This window comes from Thamnophis sirtalis, unplaced genomic scaffold, assembly GCF_051295495.1.
Source record: "Thamnophis sirtalis isolate CommonGarterSnake01/CBP01778 unplaced genomic scaffold, rThaSir2_p1.2 scaffold_6, whole genome shotgun sequence".
Taxonomy (NCBI): domain Eukaryota; kingdom Metazoa; phylum Chordata; class Lepidosauria; order Squamata; family Natricidae; genus Thamnophis; species Thamnophis sirtalis.
Genome location: NW_028261386.1, coordinates 14,283,802 through 14,298,907, shown reverse-complemented (window position 1 = coordinate 14,298,907; position 15,106 = coordinate 14,283,802). Strand labels below are relative to the sequence as shown.

At 37.4% G+C, this 15,106-nt stretch overlaps 1 protein-coding gene across 5 annotated transcripts in view; it reads left to right on the top strand.

The window, feature by feature from the left end:
- CUX1 (cut like homeobox 1) overlaps positions 1-15,106 on the top strand; it is a 358,739-nt gene that overhangs the window by 70,312 nt on the left and 273,321 nt on the right. For all 5 annotated transcript variants that reach the window (XM_087717241.1, XM_087717238.1, XM_087717242.1 and 2 more), the window contains exon 2: positions 1,065-1,175. In XM_087717241.1, the coding sequence (XP_087573367.1) occupies positions 1,065-1,175 (111 nt within the window). The remainder of the gene's footprint in view (positions 1-1,064; positions 1,176-15,106) is intronic.

Sequence of the window (15,106 nt, the reverse complement as noted above, 5' to 3'; positions counted from 1 at the left end):
GTTTATGGAAGTTAGAGTTGGCTATGTCAGGAGCAAAATAAAATCAGCCAAATGTAGCGAAAGCATGATGGTTATTGTAGGAGCTCCACTTTAAGTTGCTTACCCCAGAGCCTAAAGTGCGATAGTCAGGAAAAGGTAGATGAGATGTGAAATGCAATGTGCCATTCTCTGGCTCAGAGGTGCATAGTCCATGGCTTCCTTTTGATGCTGCTTGCTTCCTCTCCCCCCACTCCCCCAATTCAGCTTTGATAGACTGATTGCCATGCAGTTGGGCTCTCTGTAACTTCCTTCCTGATCTCATCTTTTTTCCTAGTGGGGCTGCCAGACAGTACCAATATATATTATCTATCATCCATTCAATAAAAAATAAAATTAATGTAGTCAGAGATGTTACAAGTTCTATCCTGTTTCCCCAAAAATAAGACCTCCCCGGATATTAAGCCCAATCGGGCTTTTGCACTAAAATAAGCCCTTCCCTGAAAATAAGCCCTCCCTGAAAATATTGCAACACAGCAGCAGCCATGAGGTGACCACGTTCGCCGCCTCTGCACCTCAAAAATAATAAGACCTCCCCGAAAATAAGGCCAAGGGGGTCAAAAGAAAATAAGACCCTGTCTTATTTTGGGGAAAACGTGGTAAATATGGATTGTTTAGATCAGGAAAAAGGGCTTTACAATAAGAGTGAATTGGGAAGGAAACATGGATTGAGTCTTATATCAAATTCTTGAAAACCCTGGAAAATCAAGAAAGATGATACCTTTGTGTTTAACAAACATTTGTGATAGTTAAAAGACAAACTACTAATAAAGTCGTTCCAGTACACTGCAGGGAAATGCTTGGAGCAGATGTAATTTCTCAATTCTCAGCATCTAAATTTCCTTTTCTCAAAACAACAACAAAGAAACAACAACTTTACAGAGGCTGGTTGTAACTTTTGGGGAGGGATCGGTAACGAGACATTTAAAAGAAGTAAATGACTTTAGTGGGGGAGATATAAAATACTTTCATTAATTGCTTTTTGCTTAGCAGTTAAACGTATGCTTTGCCTTTCTTTTTCATGATAGCGAGAACTTGATGCAACGGCAACAGTGTTGGCTAACCGACAAGATGAAAGTGAACAATCAAGAAAGAAACTTATTGAACAAAGCCGTGAGTTCAAGAAAAACACTCCAGAAGTAAGTTGCAGTATAATACAGATTTTGAACTGTTTTCTATAGCATGAAATTGACTTTTTTCCATCTGTTGACATTAGCTATAATGGCCTCTTCTTCCATGCTATTTCTTGGACTTCTTCTGACAAATAGAATCGCTTTTTCTCTCTCTGTAAAAATCTTGAGGAGTTTGGCTTTATACCTTGGATGTGTTAGGCTTTCCCAAAAAGATTGCATAGCATCATTTATTGTGCAGAATTCTTAAAAGGAGCTATCATTTCATCAAACTAATTAGGAGCACAATAAAATAGAATACTCCTTAAATTTGGCAGTTTCATAATGTTAATGAGCTACTTCAGATTACTGTAACTATTAAATATATGTACATGTAAGAAGCTGGGCATGCTGAAATGAATATGTCAATAATTTTCAATGTCATAATTTTTCAATTAAGACTTGTAAAATGTAAAAGAGATTATGCTGCTGCATGGAAATATCTCAACATTTTGTGGAAGAATCCCAGAAACATCATGTTTTGAAAGAAGCATTTATACCCTATTTAAATATGCTGTATAATTATTTTTTCTTAAATGATAATTTAAGTGGTTTTGGCTATTGGAAAGCTGTCAGGATCTTTTTTTAATACATTATATATAACTAAGTAGGCATCCTTTTTTTAGTTTTTCTTATTTAAGTATAGATCTATTTAACATGCTAAATGAGCTTCCCACCCTGCGCTTCCCAGTACGTTAGTTTCCATCTATTCCACTTATCATAGATAATATCCTATCTAGTTTTCGTTTATGATGTCAGGACAAGAATTCCAATTCTGGAAATCTGAAACCTTATTTCTGTTTCTCTGGATGGTTTCTCCATATTCAGAGTACTTATATCCATTTGACATCCAGTTCTTCTCATTTAGTGCTGTTAACAAGAGAGCATTTAATGCAGTGGATGTCTGGAATAATTAGCTACTTCTCAGAATTTGTGCCCAACACAAGACATCAATCAGTGAATATTGATAAAGAACCGTGACCTGCAAGAATTGTACCAGGAAAAGCACCATGCTAACTTTCTTTCACCTTCTTAATAGCAAGAAATGGGATAGCATTGTTTTATGGCTAGTGAATATATGTTCCTCTGTGTGAGTACTCCCCCCCTCCTTCCCTCCCAATCATTCACATGCACCCACATAAGCACTGTTAAGCTGTGAGATCAATAATTTGGTAGTGTAAGATTCTCGCTTCTTCCCCCCTGTTTTCACTTAAGGGAGTCTAAAGCAATGAGGACTGGAAATACTTTATAGGTAGTTCTCAACTTAAAACCACAATTGGGACCAGAATTTCTGTTGCTAAGCAAGGCGATTGTTAAGTGAGTCATGGGGTTTTACAACCTTTTTTTTTGCTATTGTTGTTAAGTGAATCACTGCAGTTGTTAACCAAATCCGGCTTCCCCCGCTGATTTTGCTTATCAGAAGACAGTCGGGAAGGTCACAAATGGCAATCACATGACACTGCAGCCATCTTAAATACATGCTGGGTGCCAAGTGCCTGATTTTGGAACACTTGATTCTGGGAATGCTGTGATACTTGTAAGTGCAAAAGACTGTTCAAGAGCCACTTTTTTCAGTGACTACAGGGATTCGTCACAGACTAGATGTTTTGATTTGTTATAAGCCATCTTCACATGCCAAGATTGCCTTTATCTGGCAAAATGTTTGATTGCAGATGTGTATTCTGGGGTTTGATACAGATTCTGGAATTGGAATGCTTCAAAATGATAGGCTTTGCTCAAGTGCATAGCTTGCCATCAGTAAGCCCGCCCCCCCAAGCCAGTTAATTCTAGTTTGTATGAGACATGTTTGTTAGACATGTTACTAGAGGAAGCACTGAACAGTAACAACTTATTGTTTGGTGAGGGGTTGTGGGTCTTTTTGGATCAGAAGCATTTTTGAGAATGAAAGTGATTGTTGATGCTTGCCTTTTGTTGCTAGATGGCAAATCTAGACAGTACATTAAAAAGCAGAGACATCACCCTGCCAACGAAAGTTGGACCATAGGAAAGGCTGAGTGCCAAAGAATTGAGGCCTTTGAACTAGGGTGCTGGAGAAGACTCCTGCGAGTCCCTTGGACTGCAAGGCAATCAAACCAGTCAGTCCTAGAGGAGATCAACCCTGACTGCTCTTTAAAAGGCCAGATCTTCTGAAGATGAAACTCAAACTCATTGGCCACCTAATGAGAAGGAAGGACTCATTGGAGAAGAGCCTAATGCTGGGAACGATTGAGGGCATAAGAAGAAGGGGACGACAGAGAATGAGGTGGCTGGATGGAGTCACCGAAGCAGTCGGCGTGAGCTTAAATGGATTCCAGAGGATGGTAGAGGACAGGAAGGCCTGGAGAAACATTGTCCATGGGGTCGCAATGGGTCGGACATGACTTCGCAACTAATAATAACAACAAGATTATTGCTGGCATATTTATTTGGTGTGCAAATAAGTATGTAGTATGTATACAGGCTAACTATCTCATATACTTGAGTTTAGCTCTCTCACAACGAAAGCAGATTAAAAAACCAGTAAAAATAGCCAGAGATAAAAACAACAGAAATAATATAAGACATAAAACTTTTGCTTTGAATAATAATGTTTGCTGTATCATTTTTAAAAGATCAGCTGGGACATGGAGCCTGGCAAGAATCAGGGGGTTTTGCAGGCAAACTACGGAGCATTGTATTAGGAATCTGGCATTGGTAAGAAAAATGGAAGAAAAATAACATGTACTTGTTTAAATAATATTTTAAAAATTATAGTGGCGTTCAAATTCCGTTCTTGCTATTTGAAGGTGGAATCTTTTAGAAATTCCAGTTATAATATCATTCTTTGATTTGCCTGTTGTGGGAGCTAACTTTTGACATAAGTCTATGGAAATGATTGAGCTATTTAGATCTCTTCTTCAGTAACACTCCCACACAAATGCAGCACATCCACACAAGCTTCTTTTTGGAGAGTTTCAGTTGAGTTTTTCATGCTTAATTATGTCATGGCTTCACAACCATTTACCCATCGTTCTTGGGATGGGCTGATGGTGTTATGATTCAGAAGGCCTAAAATAAAATTTAAAAAAAATGTACTTTCTACCCCTGCCTCCCTTTTAAGGCTATCTAGAATCCAGCTCATTGTAAATCTTGTGCTTTTCATTTAATCATCTTCCCCCCCCACCTCCAAATATCTTGTAAACTTCTGGAATTCACGTTTTTGGCTTCATGGGTTTTGTCATTTATTTATTTGTTTATTTAAATTGATAGACATAGCTAGCCATCTGACTAGGCCATCTGACTAATGTGACCTTGGACTGCTAGGAAAGATTACATAATTTGAATTTATATGTACATGAATTTAAACACATACACCAATGTAAATGTTCCCATCTATGTTGGTGATGTGGTGGATTCATTTAGGAACCAAAAATTAAGATAAAGAAATGGGAATAGTTTAAAACAACTACAGTTTGCTTGAAAATGTAGTTCCCGCATGCCTTTGCAAAGATTAAGGCCATCACTCCAGGAGCAAGAACCGACAGGGCCATCTTGTGCTCTCTCAGGTGATTACAGGCATCAGTAAGATTTTTTATTGACATAACGAAAGAAAAGATAAGTTCACCTGAAATATTTGCAGTCTGGCCTCTCATTGCACAATAACTGCCAGACCTGCAGAGAACTTAATAATAATTTCTATTCATATTTAATCCACTCATTGAATGAACTGTATTTGGGGAGGACTTACCTATTTTTTATATCCTCTTCCTTTAGGGAAACCACATTATAAACATAGCCAAACTTTAACATTCTAAAAAAAGTGCAAAAAGGAAAAAAAAAAAGTAAATTAAAGTGAAACATGGAAGAAGGCTCTATAAAAAATAGAAGTAGTACCAGAGCAAAGTATTGAGGAGTGTTTAATTGTTTTAATTATTTATATTACACAGAGTGCAATGGTGAGGGTGGCTGGAGCACATTTAATCAATTTAAAATTTAAAGGTTTAAGATGATAGAATGCTATTGCCTGCTCAGACTGGCAGGCAGAGGTTTTAGGGAGCAGCTTTTTGTTTTTTTACTTCTATCCTGGCAAAGTCAATATATAATGATAACACATTTTAAATGGTATAATATAACAATATTATTCTGCCTCGTCCTCAAGAAGAAACAAGCACCAGATCACCAGGAAAGGGAAAAAAAAGAGAAGTGGTTTTTATTTATCCCGGTTCTGTTAGAAAGTGAGCTACATATGGGTGAGCCTAGTGAACATGGCCACTGATGACGTATTTTTTGTTTTTCGGTGCCTGCAAATATGCCAAATGTTTAATAAAATTAGTTGTACTTGGGAAATATCTCCAGCCTTAGAGCAAACAAATTAAATTATTTTTTAAAGAATATTGTAGTCATTGCTATTTTAAAAGATAGTAAATTCTGTCTGAAATTCTAAATAGAAAAGTTACTAAATGCCCATGGGAAGTAAAAGATATCATTTTGAACATTCTACTTTTGTAGCTACTACTGCACAAAATTCTTAATAGCATTTTATACAATGCACAATGCTATAGCTAAATGTTAATTTTTTAAAAATTTAATCAAGTCATCAGGTTAGTCTTACACACCCCTGTTAGGAGCTGGGACTTATTTTTCTATGGGTAGCAGTGAAAATGTGTGTCTCTTCAGTTTCCTTGAGATTCTCTATGCAGTAGGCATCTAGTGTTTGAGATCTTTTGAATTATTTTCATTTGTTTTTTTGTATGGATTTTGCCCATAGGTTAGAAATTAAGTGTCTCTTGGCTCCCAGCTTTCTGCCTGTTGCTGACCAAGATGCCAAAGAACCATCTTAAAATCTGTTGCAAGTAAAATTGGTATTTAGAAGAACCCTAGAGCAGAACCTCTACCATACGCAGTTTACAGCCCTAAAATGTGTTTGCAGACTAGGGTGTTAAACTGCTTAAGAGATAAGAAAAATAGAGGAGTCCATTAGGCAGATTCTTAAGGTAGTACTCCTAGTACATTCCTGTCATATCTTCTGGCTTGTAATCCCACCAGCTGTAGGAGTTTGACGTGCCTTTGGGATGAGAAGCAGCAATACTAGCCACCTCTGGGTTTGTAATTGGGACAACTGCTCCAGCAGGAGAGCTAACATTTCTTGAAGCTAAGTTCTTGCTAGAGAAATATGGTGCAGTTCTACAGTGGTGATTTATAGTACTCCTATCCTTTGACCACATAAGTATTACACATATGATATGAAAAGGTGATGCAGGCATTGATATCATCGAGGGTAAAAGAATGGTTTCTGTGCCTTTAAATCTTCTTCTGCTTATCCTTGCCCTCCAGGTCCCCGTGTCTTCCCCCCCCCCACTTATTTTGGAAAACATCTGGTACCCTATTCTGTTCAAGGACTAATAGGAATAGGAATAGGAATAAGTTTATTTATAGGCCGCCCTTTTCCCTGAGGGGACTCAGGGCGGCTAACAACTTATAGGGAGGGGATACAAACAGTGACATATAACATAACACATAATTAAAAAATAAACAACATTCATTCAACATTCGGGTGGGGGTGGATCAAATCTTTACCCCCAGGCCTGGCGGGATAGCCAGCTCTTGAGGGCTACGCGGAAGGTCTGAAGGGTGGTGAGGGTACAAATCTCCACGGGGAGATCGTTCCGGAGGGTCGGAGCTGCCACTAATGTGGTTGTAATGTCAGTTTCAGAAGCCAGAGGCTACCTCCCTCAATAATTCTACCCTACCATAAATATCCTCTGGTTGCTTCAATAGATCTTGTCAAACACAGTACTGAAACTTGCATCCTAGATTTGTTAAATATGTTTTTAGTTGATGTACAGTACGCAAAGCTAATCGAGTGCTTCATTAGATATTTGGAACATTTAAACCACCAATTGTAAATTTTACGTTAGAATTGCCTCAACTGGCTCCAGTTTGCTCATACCCAGGGACATGTTACTATACCCAAGTTATTCATGTTACAAAACTCAAAGTGAAACAAGGACTCTAAGAGTCCTTTGGGTATGGTAACATGTCCCTGGGTATGAGCAAACTGGAGTATAATAACATGCCCCAGTATTTCCTAAACTCTTAAATAATAATCAGCAACTATGGGATACCAGATTTATTCTCCAAATCAGGACATTGCTTCTCAAATCCACTTTCCTTTGGGTTCCTCATTAAGAAAGCAAATAGATCACATTATTTAAAGATCTAAGTGTTTTGTCCCCCCCCCAATACAGTTTGGCAAACCCCAATTAACACAAACATGTATTCTAAAACTTGCTGCTTATATTAGCATGATGAGTCACATGTTTAAGGAAAAGGGAAGTCTGGATAGGCAGGAAATGTTCAATTCTCTGTGTCTAAATCTGACTCAAGTCAAATGGCTTTGGCACTGGCAAAATACTTGTTCACCTTTGGTTTTTCATGAAATCTGACATAGAATTTAGATTACCTTTCCCTGGGGTTCTCATTTATGTCCTTGTTAGGGAAATGCCACCATCCTTTAGACGTTCAAAAAACAGCCTTGCTGTAATAGATTCTTTGGCAAATCTTTGTCCCATTGTAAATAAATCGCCAACTTTTAAGGGAAATTTTAGGAGTTGCCTTGCTGTTAGTCTTTCAGTATAACTGACAAAAGCTGGTGTTTCTAAACAAGGCCTTGCTAAGACTGTACACTGGGCCCTGTTACATAATGATGATAGCCTGCATTTGAATTGTCTGCAGTTAATAGCTTTAATATAATAGTTAATTACTGAGTGTTCTGGCCTTTACAGGATTAAGCTGCCAGAAATCTAAAAAGTGTTTGTGTGTGTAGCTTTAATTAAAATAAGGCATTTTGCTTTCCCAGCTGTGCAGTTCCTGTAGATCTGCATCTAAGCATTCTTTATTAATTTTGAAAATGTAGTTGATCCTGATAATTTAAAGTCAAGGCAGCCATTCTGAAAGCTGAAATCGGCCATAGAGATGTGATTAGGAGAAATGCATCTGTAAATAATAATAATAAGGTGCTTAGTTCTGTTTGCTATTGAAAACATCAGAAATGAGAATTTGGAGGCTTCATAAGGACCAAGAAGCTAGATTTTTTCTTGTGGTTTTACTTCTTTGGAGTACAGTACCAGAGGTGGAAGCTGAATTGAATTTTTCTCAGTATAAAGTACTTACTTTTAGTGGCTGTCTGAGAATTTTAAAATAATAAACCGTTCCCCTGAGAGTTCAAGGACCTACCTCCAGGGAAAGCTGTCACTATGATCTGTGTGAGTGGCTGTTCTTATTATGTCTCTTAATCTGCCTCTTCTAGGGATGGGTAGCTTGACTATCTTTCCCCCACACTTCCTTAGCTTAGCTGAAATGTCCCAGAATTATTGACAATATAAAGGAGGCTTTTTTATTGAGTTTCCCCTACGCACTTGGACTGCAGTTACAGAACAGAGAGAGGCTGTAATTGCTACTGCATACGCCATACCATTTTAACCAAAACATTGAATTGTACAACATTATATAATTGGGGCTGGGATTATCTGCCATATTGTTTGCTCTAAAAATGCTTCAGAAGCCCAAATAAATTATTCACTGCTATAGTGGTTAATATCATCTATATACCATGTCTAGCTGACAGGTGCAGCTGGCGTAAATTTGGTTCCTTCTCTGACAATACTAGCAAGTAGTTCTATAGGTAGCAGGGTGGATTTGATTTAAATCAAGTCGATTTAAATCTCGATTTAAATCATAATCTTTAAAGAGCAACTGTCATCTCTGTCCCGCAGCATCTCCTCCTCTGACCTGCGGTTGACTCACTGACAGTCCCAGTATTTTAGAATATACAGCCTCATGCTGTATAACTAGCTCCATTTCATGCTGAATAAACTAAATTATTAATGTATCTTAAATGGAAAACTATCTCTAGATAGATTTCTTACTCCAAAAGCATTTTATTAAAATTAATTTGGTAAATAATCAAAAAAATCCAATTTAAATTTTTAAAAAATCATTATTATTTTTTTAAGAAAATCATTGATTTTTATCCATCCTGATAGATAGCCTTGAAAGCTTTGTTGGTTTCATTGTTGCTCTTCTTTCTGGCCTTGAAATATGTTTCGTGGATAAAACTCCAAAGTACAGGGCAGTATCTTTCCTTGATGTTGATTGTCAAATCCTGCTGTAATCCAAGGTAAGTCATGGAGAATAATCAGGCAGTAAGTGCATTTTGACCACAAACAGCTTCTAAATAATCTGGGAAAAGAAAAAAACTGAGAGTTGATAAAAGACAAAAAAAGAGTTCTCGAACAGACCAACTTTTTAATGTTTATAGAGTTCTGATGGCCCACTACTAACGCCAATTATCTCCTAAGGAATTGGAAATTTTGAACCATGGAGAAATTCTTTATGGTTTTTTTTTTCCTTCCCCAGAAAGATCATGATCTCATTCTGATAAGCTTAAAACTCTCTAAGACACTTCTAGTAAATTTATGTAATGGCTTATGTTTAGTTTTGTGTGTAAGTTCCTTTTTTGTGTGCCATAGCAATAATTTATTTAAAGCACTTTGTTTTTTATAATGTAGGCTTTTTGCCTTGTTTCATATAGTTCCCCCCCAAAAAAATATTGGGTTTAAAAATACATAAAAAATATTTAGTTGAAATATTGAACTGAATGCAGTATGAAGGCATACGTCCCAGGATAATGTTGCAAGATCCAATCTGGGTCAGTCAGTGGGACCAAGAGGTTTCACCTTTGGAGCTCAGAAGACAAAACCTCTGGTCCCGGTGACCGACCCAGATTGGATCTTGAATGCAGTCTAGATTTGGTCTTGTTCAATGTGATAGTATTAGAAATGACTTTGGAATTAGAATTCTTATCACACTTTTTAAGAAGGCAAAGAATTATGTTTATATTCTAACATTTTATTATACTCCATCCAGAGGTCCTCTTTGAGGGAGATGGGTGGCTCACAAATGTGAAAATAAAAATAAAAATTCTTACAATTTATATATGAATTACATAGAATAGTCGATTCCTAAATTGGTACTGTCCAAATGTATTAGACTACGGTTACCAGAATTTTTAACAAATACACAGTATAAGTGTGTTTCATACCTCTGGCAATTATTAAATTAACTTTTGTCGGAAAGTGCTTATTCACAACAGATTTTGTTCATATTTCAATTTTTCGGTACAGAAATTAGTACAAGAGCCCATACTCACACATTTAATTTCATGGTACCCTAAGACTGTTGGAATGCAGAAACATTATTTTGCCCATACTCACACATTTAATTTCATGGTACCCTAAGACTGTTGGAATGCAGAAACATTATTTTGCACTCTTGCTGCTAAGAGTTTGGTGCTGGGGGGGAGGAATGAACATCAAGGTAAAGTGATTCTCTTCTGTATCTAATCTTTGGGTCAGTGACCATTTCACACTTGAAGGAGATGAACAGCCGCTAAGTACAGCATGTGATATGTAACTTCTAATCATCTCCATCTAGAAGAAGACATTTCCTCCAGGACTGCGAACAAAGCAATGTATGCACTGCCGCCCATTTTCCTACAGATCCCTATTTTTGGATACATGACCCATGCAGATTAGCAGGGGGTGGGTGGGTAATTTCCTTGCTTGGCATTCCAAGAGAAAAGGATGATGTTATAGGTATACAGGTGGCTCTCAACTTAAGACTATTGGTTTAACAATCATTCAGAGTTATGGTGCTGAAAAAAGGGATTTACTCACCATCACACAATCAAAATTTGGATGCTTGGCAACTGGCATGTATTTGTGAGGGTTGCAGCAATATTGCGATCACCATTTGTGGCCTTCCTTGGAGGCTTCTGACAAGAGAGTCAATGGGGGAAAGCCATATTTACTAAACAATCATGTGATTTGCTTAATGGCCATGGCAAAAAAAATGGTTGAAAAATCTGTCAGAGTAGCTATATTCATGAACTGGAATAGGGCTTAATTACAAGGTCAGCCAATGGGAGCTGAAACACTTTGGAGCCTGGGCGTGGCTTAGTTCTGTACTATAGCTCTGAATCTCTGCTAAAGCTAGTACTGGTCTGCAACTCTGAACTAAACTGGAAACCAATCTCTCCTCTCTACCACATTGGAAGAATCACTCTTGGTATTGTATATACTATGTCTCATGTGTTATATTGTCTATAAAGCAGTTAATTAATGCTGCTGAATAAATTACCTGTATGTGCTTTCTGAATGTGATTGCTCCAACAAACTCTAACAAAATCTCATACAACTCACTTAATTTCTCCTTCATTTAGTGGTGGAAGTTTTGGTCTTAATTGTAGTTGTACGTTGAGGACCAGCTGTATAGCTGGAAAGTAAGCCCTTCTCTTCCCTCTTGTTGCTGGGCCTTTGAATTTTTCATGGGTTGGAGATTCTCCATGCCTGATGTTATAGGGAACTATGAATTAATGTATGTATTTGCAGATACAAAAGGATTTGATGAATTCATTTGCATGGCAGAAACATAAAATCTGAGTGTGAAACCCTCAGAAATTTTACTGTGCCCTAAGATAGCAATCTGATTAAGAGGGTATAGAATAATGAATTGTTAGTAGTATCCAGAAGGACAATCACACTGCTGGAAAAATAAAAGAGAATATAGTGGGACATTAAAAAGTAAAGTGTTTAAAGCAAGCAGAAAACCACCATCTACACCAGAGACTATGCCTCAAAGACTCCACCCCAAATGACCCCATTTCTGTATTATATGACACCGGCCCCTTAAAAATGATTTACAATCAAATCAAAATGAATGGGAGAAGTAGAGAAACATTTTTTAATGTGGAATTCATTTTGAATTAACACACTTTTAGTGTTGAATATATGGAAAAATAAAACTGCACTGCTATCCTTCTATGTCTCCAGAGTGACAATAAATCACTTTCCCCCTTTTAAAATGTCTGGCTCCATAATTTATGTTTGCATAGCCCTTTAATAAATTCATAATAGGTATTTTAGTTGGCAAGCATCATTCCAGGGATTAAGGGGCTTTTTAAAAAAATACTGTGCTTTTGTTCTTGACCATAATTAGGTGTGGAAAAACGTATATGTATTTTTACTAATCACAAAAAAACATCATTTCTGTTTTCTTTTGAAGAAATGCTTGTGCACAGACCATTTTGAACAATAAATAACTTAAATTAAGTAGTATCATGACTTCAGTATTCTGTTAAACCTGAAGACATTGAACACAAGACCTATATTTTGTGGCAGTGAAGTATTTACGCAGCCCTAGTTAAAACTGAATTTATTGCTGGGCCTGAACATCTGGTCTCCCTACCCAAAACATGCAGCTGATTTTTCTTGCATAGGCTATGTAGCCTCGGTGATGAGAAGAAATCATCCAATTTTCTAGTCAGGGCCTGGAGCAAATGTGTGTCTTTGTCAGAAGCAATTGTATAAATTTAAAATAGTTTGCATGAGCTTAGCAGATGCCAAACTATTATCCTCAGATATACTGAATGATCTTAAAAAAGAAAGAAAGAAAGAAAGAAAGAAAGAAAGAAAGAAAGAAAGACATCTCCAACCTAACCATATAAGCTGGGAATAGATATTGGGTAGGTAGATGCTTTACTTTTTAGAAAATGAGTTAATATCGTGGCTAACAGTGATTCTTCACATGGACAGACTTTAGATGGAAGAGTATAAATGTGCATTCTATAATAGAGGTGAAGCAGGGAGGATAGTTCTGTCATTTATTTTTCTGTCTTTGGAACAACTTTAGAGTATTGAAATATGGACCATGGGGAGGAATAACCACGAGAATTGAGAAAGGTTTTTTTGTTTAAAAAAACAAAAGCCCTTTCCATCGTGATAGAGTTCAGAAGGTCTCTTTAAGAAGAAATGCAGAAGCTCAGTAGTAGGAACATAGGAAACCAGTGGTGGGTTCCTACCCATTTGGACCGGTTCAGCTGAACAAGTAGTGGTTGGGGGCCTGTGTCACTGGAACCGGCAGCCACCCAGGCCTGCCACGCCCCGAAACCAGTTCTCTGAATGGCGCCATAGGTGCTGCCATCTTGTTTTTCAGTTCTGCGCATGCACAGAACAATTTTAATGTGCACAGTGTGCATCAAGCATGTGTGCCTGCACACAGCATGTGTGCGAGCAAACCGGCAGTAGTGCCTGCTGGAACCCATCCCCGTAGGAAACCATATGGAAATTGCAGTAACTCTCCAGGACTTCTTTACCAGCAGATATAATGGAGGCTACTTCTAAGTCAATAAGATGTTTCTCACCACTAAATTGTGGTCTTCCCTGATTAACTTATTATTATAAATGAATTATGTAGAGGAAAAGAGTCTTAAACATGCATCTCTACGTCCTCCATCCATCCATCCATTATACCAGACTAGCTTTAGGAACAGAAATTTGGAGCAAAAAGGGGAGCTTATAATAAGTACTAAGAAAGTCCAAACCTGTATTTATTATTCTATTTTAATAAAAGTACACATCCTGAAACATACCTCCTTTTGAGAATGACAAAGAAGAAGCTGTATTTTGGCTAAGCTAGCCCATGGAGAACATTTGGTATATGATTTGAAGAGTTTAAAGCTTACGAAAATCCTTGTCTTACATATATATCGTAGAGGAAAAATATGCATATGTTCTCCCTCCCTCCCTCTCTCTCTCACTCTCTCTTACACACACACAGACACGTCAGTCAGTGTAGAAGGAGATCTCTGGTATGTGTGTGGTCTCGGTCTCCCACCTCACCCCTGTAGCATTTAGAATATTTAGTATTCCTGTGAAGAAATAATCATGCTTTTAAAAATAAAAGGGGTAAAGAAAGTAAAGCTTTATTTAGTTGATTCTGAAACCAATTAGAAGATTGGATGTGCTTCCTGTTGTAAACACCCATTTAGACTGCTTAAAATAGATGGCATATACTTAACTGAGTGGAAGGATGCTTTCGCTTCCTGTGAATATGCTGAGGTAGTTTTACAACACTCCAGGAACCTTCTGTTCAGCCTGGGGATAAGAAGTAGCAAAACCATTCTTGCTTGGGATGGGGGAATAATCATCTAGGCAAAGACATGGTTAACTACAAATAGTTACCTAAATAAACATTTCTTCTCAATCAGTTAATCTCCCTAGATACATATTTTGTACTAAATTTAGTGGTGCCTGTGAAGGAAAAGAGTGGTCATGAATATGACACATGCAACTTTCTATACACTGAAGCCACACTATTCCATTGACCTCTAGGTTTATAGAAAACTAGGGTAATTATCATGTTAGTGTTTTTAAACTTGGCATTGCTGGCTAGGGAATTCTGGGAGTCTAAATCCACACACATCTTAAATTTAACAAGCTTGAAAACACTTTGTTTATTAAACATTTTGACTTCTGCAGACATTTCATTATTACTAACATGATGGCAAAGTTTTCTTCAAAGTAGGCTTATTAATATTTTAAATAGAGGATGTTAGGTAAGCTCCCCGTTGGGAGAGCAAGTACGTTCAGAGAAGCGTTGTGAGAGTGTTGTTGGAGAACACATAAACCAGCATACAGAGACACTGCAATTTAAATAGGCTTTTACTTTCGTGGAAATAGAAGTATCAGAGTGCATCAAACCGTCCAAGTCATACATGGATAAGACAGTCAGTCATCAACGTCTTTCAGTTAAGGGATAATCCAAATAACATAGTCCAGTAATCATATAATCAGTTCAGAACTCAAAGTTTGCTAGCAGTTGCAAAACTCACAGTAGCTCATGGCACTTTCTAACAGCCAGCTTCCAAAACACTCAGATCAGATCAGCCCAGAATCTAACGAACAGACAGAGCTAACAGTCATTCTGGCTCCCTCTTATGGCCGATTGAGGAAAACAGCAACCAATCACATTTTACAGTATGATTTAAAGAAACAGGTATAGCATTGCTACATGATTTATAT